This window comes from Mastigoproctus giganteus, chromosome 2 (genome assembly GCF_048544385.1).
Source record: "Mastigoproctus giganteus isolate SK-2022 chromosome 2, ASM4854438v1, whole genome shotgun sequence".
NCBI lineage: Eukaryota > Metazoa > Arthropoda > Arachnida > Uropygi > Thelyphonidae > Mastigoproctus > Mastigoproctus giganteus.
This window is the reverse complement of record NC_143576.1, coordinates 227,012,010-227,030,639: the sequence shown is the minus strand read 5'-3', so window position 1 is coordinate 227,030,639 and position 18,630 is coordinate 227,012,010. Positions and strand designations below refer to the sequence as shown.

The 18,630-nt window shown below is 36.9% G+C and overlaps 1 protein-coding gene across 3 annotated transcripts in view; it reads right to left on the bottom strand.

The window, feature by feature from the left end:
- The window catches only part of LOC150090204 (clathrin heavy chain 1-like), a 73,103-nt gene that overhangs the window by 20,526 nt on the left and 33,947 nt on the right, over window positions 1–18,630 (bottom strand). For all 3 annotated transcript variants that reach the window (XM_090369016.1, XM_090369018.1, XM_090369017.1), the window contains exons 7-8: window positions 11,821–11,985; window positions 2,084–2,200 (exon numbers count right to left, since the gene is read on the bottom strand). In XM_090369016.1, coding sequence (XP_090225142.1) covers window positions 2,084–2,200; window positions 11,821–11,985 — 282 coding nt within the window. The remainder of the gene's footprint in view (window positions 1–2,083; window positions 2,201–11,820; window positions 11,986–18,630) is intronic.

Below are 18,630 nucleotides of genomic sequence, written 5' to 3'. Positions count from 1 at the left end.
TTATTAAGTTTTGACTCATCTTAGACTAAAACTAATTCTGGACTAATCTACTTATGTAAACTCTAGAAGGAAGGGGATGAATCAGATTGGTCTACTTAACGTATATGGTTCCACTATTGATGATCCTGCTCAAGTAGCTGATAAACTGAATGAGTATTTTGCATCTACATTCACGCATGAAGAGTTATTCAAGGAGGGGAATGCCAGAAGCTTATCAAACTCTACCAGGGAACTAAGTGATTTTGTAATAACTGAGAGCAAAGTGGAGGAGAAAATTGTTGAAGTTAAACATAAAAAAGGCACCTGGGGTGGATGGAATCTATCCAGTTATATTGAAGGAGGCAGCGAGGGAATTTAGCAAACCCTTAGCCATAATTATGAGAGCATCCTTAGATTCAGGGGAGGTCCCCATGAACTGGAGATGTGCCAATGTATCCCCAATTCACAAAGGAAGTTCAAAGGGTGACACAAACAATTATAGACCTGTTAGTTTAAGTTCCGGGGAAAATAATGGAGTCACTGGTTAAAGAGGTGATACAGGATCACCTAGACAAGACTGCAGTAATAGTTCAGACACAGCATGGGTTTGTCAAGGGGAAGTCCTGTCTGACCAATTTGATTGGATACTACGATGTGGCCACAAAGGAACTGGATGCAAAAAATAATTTTTATATCATATACTTGGATTTCAAGAAAGCTTTTGATACTGTTGCACATGGAAGACCGCTGTACAAATTGGAGTGGCATGGCATTAAGGGCAAGTTGCTGTAATGGATCAAGAAAGGGATGGTTGAGTGGGAGATGGCAGAGAGTGGTAATAAATGGACACTGCTCTACGTGGGCTAATGTTATTAGCAGAGTTCCCCAGGGTTTAGTGCTGGGCCCATTGTTGTTTTGTGTATTTATCAATGATATCGATGAAGGTATATCAGGCTTAATGTCCAAGTTTGCAGATGATACAAAGGTTGGCAGGGTTGTTAATGACAATAAAGACAGTATGCTACTGCAACAGGATCTAGAAAAGATAGGCAGATGGGTTGAGAAGTGGCAAGTGAAGTTTAACATTGACAAATGCAAAGTACTGCATATGGGTAGCAGTAACCCAAGAGAAATGTATCAGCTGTGTGGTACTACACTCTCAGGGAGGTGGAGATGAAAAAGACCTGGGGGTAATTATGCAGTCAGTTATGAAGTTCTCCTGGGCACTGCAGAAGGGCTGCCAGAGCAGGTCATGGAATTTTGTCAATGATATATATGAATTTTGCTAGCAGAGACAAGGAGCTGATTATCCCTTTGTATAAGGCAATTGTCAGGCCACACCTTGAGTAGTGCGTACAGGTTTGGAGACCTCATTTTAGGAAGGATGTAGAGTTGCTAGAATAAGTACAGCGAAGGGCAACAAGGCTGGTGAGAGGAACAAAGGGGTGTGCTTACAAAGAAAGGCTTAAGTTCTGCAAGTTGCAGCATCTGGAGACTAGGCACCTGCGAAGGCCTTATACACCTCAATCTGATTGAGTTGTATAAGGCCTTGAATGGTGTGAGCAGGCTCAATGCTGATGGGATACTTCTGCTTGCTCAGAGTAGGAACCCGAGGGGGCATAGATTCAAATTGAGAAAAGACAGTTGTAGAATAGTTGTAGCAGGTAGTTGATTGCTGGAACAGACTTCCACTTGTTGTTGTGGAAGTTGATAGTTTAAATAAATTTAAGGCTGAACTAGACAAACATTTGGCATGACCGGATGGGCGAAATGGGAAGGATTTTTTTTTTTTTTTTTTGCTGATGCTGTATATGCTTGCTTTCTTGCATCATATACCTCAACTAATACTAATATCAATTAGGTTAAGACTTACCCCAGACTTTGTTCAAACAGTGTGTTCAACAAAGTCAGAAATCAGACAATTTGCCTCAACAAACACTTCAAGTTTGCTTAGACAGATCACAAAGTGGATAATTCTGGACTTTGACCATTAACATAAATATAGTACCATTTCAAATTTTAGTGAAGTAACAGAATGAAAAAAAATTAAAAGATTTTTTTGCAAAGTTTTTATGTTCTATTATATTTGTTACTAAATTCTTACTTGTATAGATGAAGCAAAATCATACTGCCCCCAGAGATCTTTAAATTCAATGGCATCTGTGTGAAATGTAGGTGAAAGGTTTCCTGGTAACTGTGGACCCAACTCAACAATATGCAGCTACGGAAGCAAACAGAAATAAGAACATCAGTTTCAACTTTTAACCATTTTGCATGGAATGATAACATTAAGATTGTTTTGAATTTGTGAAAATGCAAGTTTGGTAAACACGTATCATACTTATGGCTGCAAATTGTGGGTATTTTAAAGTTATGAACACAAACAAGTTAGGAATGTACAGTGTGTTACATTTCAGGTTTATTCAATTTTTTTTCTTTTTCTGCGATTAATATAGAAGTGAAAAAAAAATTAATTATTTTATTATCAATTAATTACTAAGATTATAACTTTATAGAACTTAATAAAACTACAGTTTTACATTCTCTAAATTTGGCCATTCTGTTTAATTACAACTGTATATAATATTCATTACTCTCTCTCTCTCTCTACATATATAAACATTAAAATTAGTAGATTAGGAAAAAATAAATGGGAGACAAACGATTCGTTGTAGACGTGGTGAAGAATATCATCCAGACTGTATGGTGTCTACAGTGAAATTTCCTACCAGCCAAATGATATGGGGGTACATTCCGTATCGTGAAGTTGGTCACCTGCAGTTTATAAAAGGTTCCGTAAATGCCAATGGATACCTGGCTATATTGGAAGGCAAATTGCTGCCAACCATTAGAGACCACTTCAACCTACCAAGTAACTGAATCTTTCAGGACGACTCTGCTCCTTGTCTTTGGGCGAAAAGTGTAAGTAGGTACTTCTGTAGTTACTTGAGCTTCATTTCTGCATTAGAAGTTCGACAGTAATGTGTTTACATTTGTTACAGGTGAAAAAATCGTTGGAAGAACGGTCCATTACAACTCTCAGCTGGCCAGGAAACAGCCTGGACCTGAATCCTATAGAGAACTGTTGGCATCGTGTGGAATTTGCAGTTGCCAGAAAGAAACCAAACACCCTTCATGAACTTCAGGAAGCCATAATTCATGCTTGGAACTATGAACTATCAGTTGATTATCTTCAGAAATTGATCTTGTCAATGCCTTGACAGTGTGCTGCTGTCATCAAGGTCAGAGGCAGTTCAACTAAATACAGCGTGGTGCAAAATAAGCTGACCATTTTAAAAAAATCATAACTTTAGTTCTTTTTAGGTTGTAATTTTTTGTGTTTATCTTACAGGTAACCCTTGGAGAATTTAATTCTGTAGAGGCACACAATTGCTCAGCGAACCAAAATAGTCACAATGTTCTTGGAAAACAATCTGTCAGCAGTTCTAATGCAACGAGCATATAGACAATTTTATAACATTCACCAGGTGCCGAGCAGGAACACAATTTACACTACGGTTCGAAATTTTAAAGAAGGGGGAACTATTGCTGATGCCAATCACACTGGAAGACCTTGTAGTGGTCGATCAATGGAAAACATTGCACTTGTATGGAAGAGTGCTGCAGATCAACTCCAACATCAACCAGAAGATGCTGTGCTCAATTGACGATCTCTCTTTGCTCGCGCTGCAGTGAATTTTGCGTAAGGACATGCATCACTTTCCATACAAGATTCAATTAGTCCAAGCCCTTCATCCTGAATACAAGCAAGCACACGCATCTGTAATATACTCGTGCCTTCATAAAACTCGCAAAAAATGACGAGAATTTCATTTCATATTTGATGATGAGCAACGAAGCACATTTTCAGTTAGGTGGCTTTGTTAATAAACAAAACTGCTGATTTTGTGGCAGTCCAAACCCAAGAATAACTCACCAGAGACCACTGCATCCAGGTAAGGTAATGGTTTGGTGTTCCGTAACAGCCGAACACATCATTGGACTTTATTTCTTTGAGGATGATGATCGTGTTGTTCAGATGGTCAATGGAGAGTGTTATAGGACAATGGTTGTAAATTTTTTGATGCCACAGCTACCAGACGACCACAATATGTGGTTCCAACAAGATGGCGGGACGGCTCACAAGGCTCAAGCCACAATGGACCTCTTAAGGCAGCATTTTCCCAATCGCATTATTTCGAAAAATGGTGGTGTGAGATGGCCACCATGCTCACTGGATTTGGCCGCCCCAGACCTTTTCCTTTAGGGCTATTATTATTATTATTACTAGCCATATAGTGAAAGGAAGCCTGAGGCTTATTCTGCACCAGCCAAAAAAAATTTCTGAGTTACCCTGAGGCATAAGTAGAAGGGAATCACCAAGAAAGAAGAATGATGATACCCAGCTCAAGACCCTGGGTGTTCCAAGCCCATAGTCACCAGATGTGACCCTCTGGGGTTAATGTCAACGATAAAGTGTATGCCAATAAACCTCATACTATAGATGCCCTAAAAGAGAACATCCGACATGAGATAGCCGCAATATCTCCCGAAACTCTGAGAAACGCCACAAGAAGAGCACATGTTTGCGAGCAAGAAGGGGGTGGTCATTTGGCCGATATTATTTTTCACATATGATGTAAAAAATTTCCAATAAAGCTTTCATTCACTGTTTAGATAGTTCATTTATTACATTTTGTTCTAAAGTTACAGAGAAAACAAACTGTTCAGCTTATTTTGCACCACCCTGTATTAGTTTGCACCTGGTGAACTTTTCATTTTGTTTTCCAATCAAAATGATAAACTGAAGCAAATTGAGGGCTTCTGATAACATTTCAGCCATAATTGCTGTGTTTACCAAAACTGTTGTATAAAGGTTGCAAATGCTCATTTTGGAATACTTTGAGAGCACCTGTCAAATATTACTTAGCTTTGCCTTAACTATTAATAAATATCTTTTGTTTATATTTCTATTTGTGATGCTAGTCATTAATGTAACATACCATCACGAAAAAGGGTTAGCAATTCCCAGGTAAAATTCCCAGGTAATGCACTTTCTTTGAACACCAGTGTATATGTTGAATAAAATAACAAGAAAGTGGAAACAAGAAGGCAGAAAAATGGAGAAATAGTCTAGTGCAGTCAAAGGCAGCAAATGCTAAACCTATGCAAAGCATGAACAATAAAGTGAGAGAGAAAAAAAAAAAAAAAAAAAGAGGGAGACAGAGGACAGAGAATGACAGAAGGAAACAAAAAAAAAAAAAAAAAAAAAAAAAAAATGTATAATAAAAGATAAATAGCTACAGAATTTACAAAAATTTTGAAATTTTTGTCAATTATTTTGACAAAATTGCAAAATTTATTAATTATTTATCTCTTATTATACATATGAAAAAAATATCTCTTATTAAATATTTTTTATTACCTTCTATCACTCTCTACACCCTCATTTTTTTCTCAGTTTGTATGTATATATAATATAATAAATGATATACAGGTAGCCCTCACATAACACGATAGTTAGATTCCTATAAAACGTGTTATGTGAAACCATGTTATATGTGACTAAGAAAAAGTACAAAGGGGGGGAGGTTGCATTCCAAAAGCTAACAAAAATATAATATTTCGTTAACAAAATGTTAACAAAACTAACAAAAATATACCATTCTAGATTTAGTGTATCTTTTGCTCTCTTTAAAAAATCAGTAATCTGGGTTTGTTTGCTTTTGCTTGATAAATCTTTGTGAATTTCATCGTATGGAACCAAGCATTTTTGAATCCCCACTCCCTTTTGAACCTTGGGCTCCTTTTGTTCAAAAATCTGCATTCAAAAAATAAGATTCTAATTGCTCGGCTAAATCCCACCTCTGTCAACAGTTATTTAAACCCCAGGAGCTCACATCTGGTGAGTATGGGCTTGGCAACACCCAGGATCCTGAGCTGGATATCATCATTCTTCTGTTTTCTTGGTGATTCCCTTCTACTTCTGACTGACTCTTTCTCTCTCTGGGTTACTCGGAAATTTTTTTTTAGCTGGTGCAGCGTAAGCCTTCGGCTTCCTTGCACTATATGGCTAGTAATAATAATAATAAAAAAACTTTATGCCTTCCTGTATGCTTTTTAGTGTAAAATTTGGAAGTTTAGAATTTTCATCTGCGCTATCATCCTCTGAATTGATTTGGTTTTACCTTCAATGCCATTTCCACCAAATCCATTTCGCCAGCCTCTTTTTTTACCAGTAATTCTTGAATGTCTACAGTAATCAATCTTTATTTTTTTAGGCGCATCGGCGACAAAGGCCATGTTACTCTGTGTATATTGTCTATAAATTGTGTGTCCCGAGGTTGATTTTCTGTTTTGCTGGACGAAAAACTCGAGTTTCTGGGAGAAAAAAACCACACTACCCTCACCTGAGCCCGACAAACTCAGCCACGTTGTCAAAAAGATCCATAAAAATTCCTTCTTTCATTGACAGGATTCGAATGCAGGTCTTTTTCACCTGGTGTGGGGAGGAGGGCGATTCTATCAACTATTCTACCCACGAGGGCTTCAGTAGTCATATCATCAAAACGTAGCGAGTTCTACTAACTCACCGATTCCGTTTTCTGCTGGTTCGATCATATTTCCTGAATGAATTGACTCTAGCCATACATTTTTCCAACATGCACTTGTTGACAGTTTTACTTCTTTCAGCAATAAAGCTACGATTCTGATATAGTCCACAACTGAGAAATGTTTCCTTACCTCCATTACTTCAACAGATTCAGAATCAATTTTTTCCAAAATCCATTGTAACGATTTTCTGATGTAATGAGTTTTAAAGATGAAATAATGCCTTGATCTAATGGCTGAATAAAAGAAGTTGTATTAACCTAGTACAACTGTGGTGTTAGGAACATAATTTCAATGTTTGGATGACTTAAATCTTTTGGATGACCTGGTGCACTATCCAATAGTAATAAAACTTTGAAATCTAGATTTTTCCACAAGTTCAACAGCACAGAACGTAACATGGGGATTTCCCAACAAAATAAAATACAGGGATTTCTCAAATTTTTTTGACTAGCGAGTCAACAGCGGGGATACAAAAAGAGTGGAAATGTTGAAAAATTACATCCAACATAATAGCAGGGTTTCCCCCGTACAAAAGCTCAAAAATATCCTGTTATGTGAAGTTTACCAAAATTCTCTAACCGCGTTAGAGAATTGAATATGAATATACAATGACAAAAAAGACAACCTATTTAAACATTTTAAATGGCAACTAACACCATTAATGCAGGTTTTTTTTAAAAATAATGCTGTACTTTAAAATAAAAATATTAAATAGAATAGTAATGCTGAATAGTTAAAAGATAGAACTTAAACTTTGAATTTTTTATAATAATCTAATACTTCAATAGGAAATCCAATTTACAGTACACTGCCTAAGTAAGAAATAAGGAACAACCCAGCCACTAATCCTTGAGTTGATTAAGGTATTTCTAGAAATCACTGCATAAGCAAACCAGAAATCATTCTCACTCCCCCCCCCCCCCCCAAGGATACTTGCACCATGGACACTTTGCATTATGCCATTAGCAGTTTTTGCTATTCCAAAGGTAAATTTCATCCTTGAAAATAATGTCACAATACTGTTGGTTTCAAAAATTTATAACTGAATATATCACTTCACCATCCAACTTCAAACTCACAGAACCAACTTTTCTTCTTCCTCATTTATTGATTCAACTTGTTTTCTAGGACAACCATCCTTCATACATATTTCCTGAAAATTACCATCTACAGAAATTCAAGTCTAATGTCAACAAATATCTTCTGAACCAACAGCTCATGCACAGTACTAAGTACTATAGGTTCTAATACCGCTTTTGTTTGGGGTTTTCTTTTAAAAAAAAAAAATCACAACTGACAAATATGGTAGCTGATTCCTCCTCTCTGAGGTACATATTTAGTTTTGCAAGTGTCTTGTGTGCAATTAACATTTCATTGATGTACTTTCTATTGCATCTCTAACTGAGGTGAGGTAGGGGAGAGACTGAACATCTACAGTAATTACTCTGAGCTAACTACTGTTGTTTATAAAAATTCAATCAGCTAATTGAGGGCACCGCAGAAGACATTACAACAACTCATTGGTCTGTACTCTGGAAAACACTGAAGTTGTTAGTTCTATTCTGTGAGGTATCCAGTTTGCTTCTGCTAGCATCTATTGTAAAATTTGCATTTTCCCATAAACTGCACTTTTTTTATATCCCTCTTGGGGAAAGTAATCACATTTGTGTTATATATTGGGTTAGAATGAATTGTTCAATTCGTTCTAACCCAATATATAACAAAATAAAACTTACTTGTAAAGTAAGTTTTATTTTGACATCCTTCAAAGGGTTAATACAGAAGTTGTTATATATTTCAATATCCAATGATATGTTCATAGCTGCCAAACTTGGACTTTTGGAAAGCAGATATTTCTTTTTTATTTAATATGTTGGCTTGAAATTAATTTCACTGACAACATACACACTTTATATTAAAATACAGGCATATGATTATTTACCAGTGCAGGTATGTTTTCAAACATTAGCACAGGCAGGATTTTTCTGTCTATGGATCTGTGTCTTAGATTGTCTGATAGATACCACCAACTGATGATCACTGTTTCAAGGAAGGTACTTTTGCACAAGTATCTTACTTGAAACAGTGATCATACTGTTTGAAGATGCCAGAGATTTAAAAGTGTGTGGGTCTTGGATCGTTTAGTGTCATGTACCGTTGTTCTTCTGGTCGTTTAGCCGATGGATCCCTGTTGGGCCCAACGTTGCCCCACTTACGCCCCGTGGAGGCAGACCAGGAACCCAGTAGCTTACATATACTCTGGCAGGTCCTACCACCTAATTTCCTGAGCTTTCAGTGGCTAGGACCTAAAAAAAAAGTAATAAATAAATAAAATAAATAAAGGTCCTCTAGATTGGAGGCCGAAAGTCAACGGGCGAGGTTCAATTTGCACAGTTAAATTTTGAAGTGTAGGGCATACGCTAGTGTATAAGCAGAGTGGGGGAGGGAGACAAGGCTGGGGGTAGGAAAGTCAGAAGAATAGGTGCGATAGAGAAGATGCTCCCAGTTAGTTACAGTGGAGCAGGCCCATGCTCCACCAGAAAGAAAAGAGGGAGGGGAGCAGGAGTCTGGCTCCTCCCCCTGCCAGGAAAGAGGAATAAAGGTATCCAAGCAAGGAAGCAGGGTACTGATCGCCAAATAGCGCATAGGCAGCAAGGTTGCAGTTGGTCGAATCCAATGCATTTCCTTTAAGTCGTCAAGTCAAGTGAACATTTGTTGTTTTGAGCAGATCCAGCAAATTTCCTTGCAAGGTTTGTGACTATGGATGAGATGGGTCCATCACTTTCAGCCAGAGAACAAAAGAACAATCAAAACAGTGGAAACACGGCTCTTCTTCCTGTGCAAAGAAAGCCAAGTTGATTCCTTCTGCTGGCAAGGTGATGGCATCAGTTTTTTAGGATGCTGATGGAGTGTTACTGGCAGATCACCTTCAGAAAGGACAGACAGTCACAGGAGCATATTATACACAGACCTTGTGAGGTGTTCATGAAAATATCAAAGACAAATACTGAGAAAAATTCAGCAAAGGAGTCTTGTTCCACCAGGACAATGTGCCTGCTGTTATCTGTCATTGCCATGGCTGCACAGCATGAATGCTGTTTTGAAATTTTGGAACATCATCATATTCACCAGATCTAGCACCAGACCTTCACCTATTTCCTAATCTGAAAAAATACCTGGCTGACATCCATTTTTCCACCAACAGTGATGTCACTACTGCAATGGATGCATTCCTGGAGTCCCAAGAGAAAACTTTCGTTGCAGCTGCAATTAATGCATTCCAGCATCAATGGAAAAAAAGTGTATTGACTCCCAGGGGGACTATTTTGAAAAGTAATATGTTACCAGACTCCTTGAAATAAGCCTTTCATATTCAGGCCATGAACTTTTTTCATACCACCACTTAAAATACTACATATATTTTCATATTTCTTTCTATATGCCACATATTGTTTTTGCCAATGTCTGATTACATCGTATTTCCTGCCATCGTATTTCCACTTGAAACTAAAAAAACCATATCTACATATAGTATACAAAGCAAATGTTACCTTTTCCAAATTTTATAATACACAAAGTCTTAGGTGTATGTCTTCTTAATATATTTGTTGACACCTATATTTGAGAGTTTATCCAACATGCTGTAATTTTTGGAGTGTTGAGGAACAACAATGTTTTGATATCCTCAAGATTCTGAAATTCCTAAATAATGGTTGAAAAGCAAAAGGTTGGAATTCATAGCTGAAAGCAAACACTTACTTTTGGGCTGAAGTGTAAATCAGACAAGCCTCCTTTGTGCCAAGTCCATAAACAAAAACCAAGCATTGCTGCAAATAATAAAGAGTTCAATCAGCATGCTGATATTGAGCAATTGTTAATTTCATGTGCCTTTTACTTTTACAGCATTCATTTATTGACCACTTAAGAAAGACCTCCCATATGTGTTATGGCAGTGCTTGGTTGCCTTATATGCATAATGGCAAATCATTTATAGTGCCAATTGATGCTTATGTGTGTCAGAAATAGTGAACATGTTAAACAATGTCTTAATTCTTTGGCATCTTCCTGAAGAACATTGTTAAATCAAATTTATTTAACTTTAATCAAATTTAATTAACTTTGCATCATAAATACTAAAGAAAATATGATTTAATGTTATTGTATATCTAACCGTTCATTTCACGAGTTCCACATATTTATGTAATACAGGCGAGTGAATCTAATGGCCAATTCATTAACTAGAAACAAACAATGAAATTTAAGGAACAAATTTGCAGAATTTTTTTAAAAATACCAAATTTAACAACAAAGCTGTAGTTTTACTATTTTCTTTTGTGAACAGGCAAAAAGAAACCTGTTAGGATGGAGAGCAAAACAGTGGGTTATAAAAAAAAAGTCTCCCTCATAAATCCAGAGAATTGTTGGTAGCTATACGTGTCATTTTGTACAATGAATTGCTCAACTGTACTGGCATAAAGTATATTAGATTACGAATCACTGTAACCAGTGAAGTCCAGATTTTTAACAATTCATAAATTGAACAATCAAATTTGTTGTGAGAACTGCACCTTGAAATTAAAATATATTTAGTTACTAAATAATCACTAGATTAAGAAAATATTATAAAAATATTATGCTTTGACATACAAATCTAAATAAGTACAGATATAGCTAATTCTGAAAGATTTATAAAGTGTAATATTAAAAGAAAATATCATAATCAAAAACTTTCCCTTTCAATATACATTCAAATGAAAAACACTACTTTTCAATTAAACTTTTGATTATGATGAAAGAAGGATGAAATTAGGGACACTGCTTTTTACTTGCATTTCCACCTAGGGGAAATTTTTTATATAAAAAGTAAGCATGTCTGCTAAAAAATTATGATTTGAAAGTCATCATTATGTGTTTTATTCATAAGAAATAATAAAAAAACCATACTATACTATATGTGAATATAAATGAAATAAGTTAGTCCAGACTAATATGACCAATATGGCTGTTAGTTAACTATTAGAGAACAAATATACTGAGAAATAAAAAATAAATGCTTGCCATACACAGCTAAAAGTAAAATTCGAATGAAAATAAATAGCACTGATGCTAGCAGCTCTATTAATTTCTGTTGGCTATAACATTATATAGTATAATTATTAGGAATGTAATAATTTAGAAGGGATAATTTTTACCAGATCACAGTTAAGAACCAACCACCTGTTTTACCTTTCCTGACTTTTCGGTTCCTCTTGTGGCTGCAATAAGGACACAGGAAGGATGAGAATTTCCTCGGAATAAATAATAGGCAAACTGAATGGAATGAGCTTCAATAACCTGGCTAAGATTATGATCTAAGGAATGTAGCTGGGTCACTCCAACTACTCTGTTTTCCTAAAAAAGTGAACAAATTATTCAAACAAACAAATCTCGATTTCCAAGTATAGAAAGCTCTCTAATTTACTATCTCCAAGACATAACATAAGCAAGTTAATAAATCAAGAAAATCTAAGTGGTTAACACAGAACCATTATTCAGTTACCAGTTGATAAACAAGACTTACTACAGTATTGTAAAAGTAATACAGCATAAAATGGCCAACGATGTATTAATTATAAGTTTTTAGAAATAGCACTAATAGCAAGTTATTTGAAAGATGTCGATACAACCTAAATGCTGACACAAGAACAGACTGGATGCTATGGGAAAAATCATAGCATTAGTAGATGCATTTGATGCAAGAAAGCAAGCTTATGCAGCATCAGCCAAAAAAAAATAATAAAATAAAATAAAAATAAAATAAATAAATAAATAAATAATAACCGCTTCCACTTCACCCCTCTGTTCGCTCGAAATACCTGTCCAGCTGAGCCTTAAACTTATTTAGGCTATCAACTTCAACAACAAATGATGGAAGTCCGTTCCACCAACCAACTACCCGCTGGCTAAAGGTAAATCTCCGCACGTCTATCCTACATCTGTCTTTCCTCAATTTGAATTTATGCCCTCTCAGGTGATTATTCTGAACAAGAGGAAGAATCCCATCAGCACTGGGCATGCTCAAACCATTCAAGGCTTTATACACCTCTATCAGATCACCTCGCTGGTGCCTAGTCTCCAGACAATGTAATTTGCAAAACTTAAGCTTTTCTTCATAAGAGCACCCCTTTGTTCCATTCACTAATCTTGTTGCCCTTCTCTGTACTCGTTCCAACAGCTCTACATCCTTCTTGAAATGAGGCCTCCAGGACTGTATACAGTACTTGCCTTATACAAGGGAATAATCATCCCTGCTAGAAAAATTCCTATATATCATTGACAATACACCATGAGCTACTCATGCAGCCCATCTGCACTGCTCAGAGAACTTCATATCTGCCTGCACAACCACCGCTAGGTCCTTTTCATTCCCTACCACTGTCAGTTGTTGTTGTTGTTATTTGGTTTTTAGGAGCATTAGCAACTAAGGCCATATTGCTCCGGGATATGCGGTGGCCATTCCCTGACCTTTCCGCATCCTCCGTATTTGGTGGTGACGGGCTCGAACCCCGGTCAAATTAAGAAGCGTGTGCTAGGCACTGCTGCTCCTTCCCACCTGGCTACGGAGACACCTACCACTGTCAGTGTAGTACCACAGAGTTGATACGTTGCTCTGGGGTTGCTGTTTCCCATATGTAGTACTTTACATTTGTCAATGTTAAACTTCATTTGCCACCTCTCAGCCCATCTGCTCAACCTTTCCAGATCCTGTTGCAGCAGCATAGTGTCAGTAGTGTCCTTGACAACCCTGCCAACCTTCGTATCGTCTGCAAACTTGGACATTAAGCTTGATATACCATCATCAATATCATTTATACATACAGAAAACAATAATGGACCTAATACTGAACCCTGAGGGACCCCACTAATAACATTAGTCCACGATGAGCAGTGTCCATTAATTACCACTCTGTCTTCTCCCCCTCAACCACCCCTTTATCCATAGCAGCAATTTGCCTCCAATGCCACACTGCTCCAATTTGTGCAGCAGTCTTCCATGTATAACAGTATCAAAAGCCTTTCTAAGATCCAAGTATATAATATCAAAGTTATTCCCTGCATCCAGTTCTTTTGTGACTGCATCATAGTATCCAATCAAATTGATCAGGCAAGACTTCCCCTTAACAAAACCATGCTGTGTCCGAGCTATAACTGAAGTCCTGTCTAGATGATCCTGCACTGCTTTTGTAACAAGTGCCTCCATTAATTTTCCGGGAACAGAAGTTAAACTCACAGGTCTGTAATTACTTGTGTCAGCCCTTGATCCTCCTTTGTGAATTGGGGTCCCATTTGCACATCTCCAGTCCATGGGTACCTCCCTTGAGTCCAAGGAAGCTCTCATAATTATGGCTAAGGGTTTGCTTACTTCCTTTGCTGCCTCCTTTAATCTAACTGGATAGATCCCATCCACCCCAGGTGCCTTTCTTGTGTTTATCTTCAACAATTTCTCCTCCACTTTACTCTCAGTTATTACACGATTCTCTAGCTTACTGCCAAAGTTGAATACACTTTTGGCATTCCCCTCGTTGAATAACTCCTCGTGTGTGAATGTCGATGCAAAATATTCATTTAGCTTGTTAGCTACCTGAGCAGGATCATCGACAGTTGACCCATCGATATCAAGTGGACCAATCCGATTCATCCCCTTCCTTCTAGAGTTTACGTAAGTAAAGAATTCCCTGCTGTTTTTCTTTGCATCCCTTGCCAAAGACTTCTCGTAATCTGCCTTCGCCTGCCTAACCTCCTTTGTAACTTGGTTACAGACCAACTTGTATCTATCATAGGCTTCTGCGTCACGTGTTAATTTGTATGTATCCCATGCATTTTTCTTCTCTGCCATATGTCTCATTAGTTCATCTGACATCCATTTAGGCCCAAACTTTGAACAATAGTTCTTGGTTGGTATGTAAAGTCTAGTAGCTTCCAAGATAAGTTCTTTGAATGCTTCCCATTTTGAATTTGCTGTTGGTAACATCATCAGTTGGTCCCACTGTATAGAATTTAAATACTGTCTCAGTCTATCGTAGTCGCCTTTACGAAAGCAATAACCCTTCCCTTTACCCCTAATGGTAGTTACCTCTTTGAGTAAATCCCACTTCAGCACACTGTGATCACTGCCACATAGTGGTTCATCTATCTGCAGATTCTTAATGCATGAAGAATCACTACTGATAATCAAATCAAGAGTATTACTCCCTCTAGCTGCCTTCCGAACATGCTGATGTAGAAAACAATCATCCAATAAATCCACAAAAGCCTTGCTAGTGTGTGAGTGACCAGTCCCCAAATTCCAGTCAATATCTGGGAAATTAAAATCCTCCATTATAAGACTCTCTGATTTACTGGCCCACTCTATTTCCCTGTACAGTTTCTTATTATACTCATCAGAGTCATTAGGCCTATAGCACACTCCTACTCTCAATTTTGATCTCCCAATGCTTATGTCACACCAAACTGACTCGACAATGCCCTGTCCAGCGATGTCGATTGGCTTCACTTCCTTGGATTTTATGTATTTCTTAACTAATAGCATAACCCCTCCTCCCTTCCTATCCTGTCTGTAGACATTGTACTCAAATTCCAGTTCTGCACTCCTTATATCTGTGTGACACCACATCTCTGAACTCCCAACAATATCTGCCTTTGATGTTTTGAGCAATACCTCAAATTCATCGAATATATTTACTAAACTCCTAGCATTGGTGTACATGCAAGTATACATGCACCTGTACTTTTTTCTTCGCTACCCTAACACAACCCATGTCTTTACTTGTACTCCAATGATTCCCAGCAGTCTCTGAAATATCCTGCATCTTATTTTCCAGGCTGCTGCCCATTCCAATAGAAGCAGTGCAAGAATCACTTTCAACTCTGCCAGTGGCTACTGTTAATCTATTAGTCCTTGTATCCCCCCAATCTAGCAGTTTTCCAACCCACCTAACACTGCCTCGATAGCATCAGCAAACGTTCTTGCACCCTTTCTATTTAAGTGTATCCCATCCTGTAGAAGCAGTCTCTCCTGTTAACAAGTACAGACCAGGCTGAAAAAAATTCTACCCCTTGAGCCTTGCACAATTTTTTCAGGGCCGAATTCATCGACAGGGCTCTCATCATATACTCCCTCCTATCGTGTCTGGGCAGAATTGCAGACACTTTCAAATTCAACCCTAATTCACGGCTTTTTTTTCAACAGTGACCTGTACTTGTTAAGTAATTCCGCCGGTCTCCTACTCTTAATATCATTAGGCCAACGTGTACTACTATATCATCTTTTGTGTCCTTAAAAGATGATATCTGCTCTACATCATCAACCTTTGCCCCTGGCAGACATACCCTGGTCCTGTTCCACCTATCCTTTTTACAAAGCATGTTTCCCGTTTCCCTGACAATAGAGTCACCAACAACTACTAGTTCCTTTGGGACCAGCGCATTCTGCCTTGGGGGGCTGCCGCTGTGTTGCGTGATGACCAAGTGCAAGCTCTGGCATTGGTGTGGGCAGCTGAGAGCTCGATGGGCCCCTCACTTTTAATCCTTCGAGGGCATCCACCCTGTCCTTCAAGCTCTCATCATATAGGCCCATAACAATGCCGAGTTGTCGCTTGATTTCCTTACACTCCTTGCATTGCGCACACACAAAGACATCCCTCCCTGGCAGTATCATGTCCCGTACCTGACTGTCCACAAACATCAAGCAAGTAGTGCATTTTAAAAGGCTGTGATTCAGAGGGCAACTGCCCCCCCCCTGAGTTCTCCCCTGAGCCACAGCACTCCCATTAGCTTGAGCCTTTTGCTTTGCTGCTCTGATCTGAGTCATGATTTCAATTTAATTTCAATAAAATTTCAATTTCAGTACAAAATTAAAACCTTAAACTTGTATTCCAACACAGTTATAACGCTATATTTATGTTTCGGTATCGAGTGTTATCTACGAAATCCCTTTATATAACTTCCGTATCAAGTTAAGTATTAATTATTTATTTTTACTAATTATTTATGTTACGTAACCTAAGTCGTTATATGTATAGTTAAAAGTACAATTTAATTGACAATATTATGTACTATACTATACTATATTAAGCTTATGCTATCTAGTTCGAGATATTTTGTATCGCGTAACAATGGCGGCAATTTATGAACGGTAAACACGTGGATTTGATACCCTTACCGATACTAAGTAATACCTACAAAATCTCTATCTAAGGTATTTTAAACTAGGTATCGTAAATAGGAATATAAAGCTACTCTAGAAAATAAGTTAATATGGCAATTTAAGCTAATAAAACAGAAAATAAATCAGAAAAAACTTCTCTGTTCCAGGAGCGGCAAAAAGCTATGTCTGCACAGGCTACTCTTGTTCTCAAAAAAAAAAAAAATAATATCAGCTACTGCAGAATTGTGCAGTACTTCTGGTGCTGGGTAACCTTTTGTTCTGTTCCCATGTTGATATTCCAATTTTGTACTATAAACATACTTCTTTTCACTTCTATACATATTTTTGGCCATATTTATCAAAGTGTATGCATATCCATATATGCTATATTTATCACAGAATATGTACTATTCTCTGATAAATATGGTAAAACCAGTAAGAAACATCTGATACTATTTATAGCACACAGAAGAAAGGCTGACATAGAAAGAGACCAAAGATTATTTAATGTACTGGCAGACATTTCTGTGTTGGCCATTTTAAGTGCCTTGCCATTAGTATACCAATAGTACTTTTTTCAACATTATAAGAAAACAAGTAGCCATTGCTTGTTTCACAATTTGATATCACACACAACGTCAGGGAAAAACTAACATCTATGTTATAAGAATTTTTTTTTTTAGGCAAAGTAAATTTAAAATTAAATTATATGAAATATTAGATGTATACATGACCCTTGCATTTTATTGCTTCTACTGATATGTACTCCTGTAATATATACTTTATGATGCTCTTTCTGAGATAATCAGATAATATAGTTTTCTGGAACTGATAATACCATTCTTTCAGTACACAATTCTTAAAAAAAAAAAAATACTGTACTTGATTATTACACAGCATTATTGTGTATACTTAAACTTTGGATGTAATCCCATGCTTTTAAACAAGGCATTGTTTTGAACCCAATTTTCTGTATAGCATGTAATCAGGCAATAAGGAAGTACTCAGCTACATAATAAAAGCTGCATACATATATATCTAATATCTACTACTACTAGAATACATATAGCATAGCAATAATAACCACCACAGCTTAAGCAGCTATGGATTTAACAGAGGAAATGACTCTTGCATTTTATTGCTTCTACTGATATGTACTCCTGTAATATATACTTTATGATGCTCTTTCTGAGATAATCAGATAATATAGTTTTCTGGAACTGATAATACCATTCTTTCAGTACACAATTCTTAAAAAAAAAAAATACTGTACTTGATTATTACACAGCATTATTGTGTATACTTAAACTTTGGATGTAATCCCATGCTTTTAAACAAGGCATTGTTTTGAACCCAATTTTCTGTATAGCATGTAATCAGGCAATAAGGAAGTACTCAGCTACATAATAAAAGCTGCATACATATATATCTAATATCTACTACTACTAGAATACATATAGCATAGCAATAATAACCAACACAGCTTAAGCAGCTATGGATTTAACAGAGGAAATGATAAAATAAAGTTATATACTTAGTAAAACAAATATATTGAAAATAAGAAAATTGTCATGTGAGAGCCTTACACTATTAATTATCTAAAATTAAGATAAATAGCAGTTACACAAACCATTAATATTAAACCAATAGTGCACAGTGCAGATATTCTGTTCTGAACATTTAGTATATTCAAACATGTTCAAAGCTTATCTCCCTTCTAAATCTCTGCTACAAACTACCAAAGTTTAACAAGAATACTATGTATTCAATACATCACTTTCAATACTTCCAATTCATTCAATACATACAAACAGGGAAGACCTGCTAGAAAATCCTGTACCTGTACACTT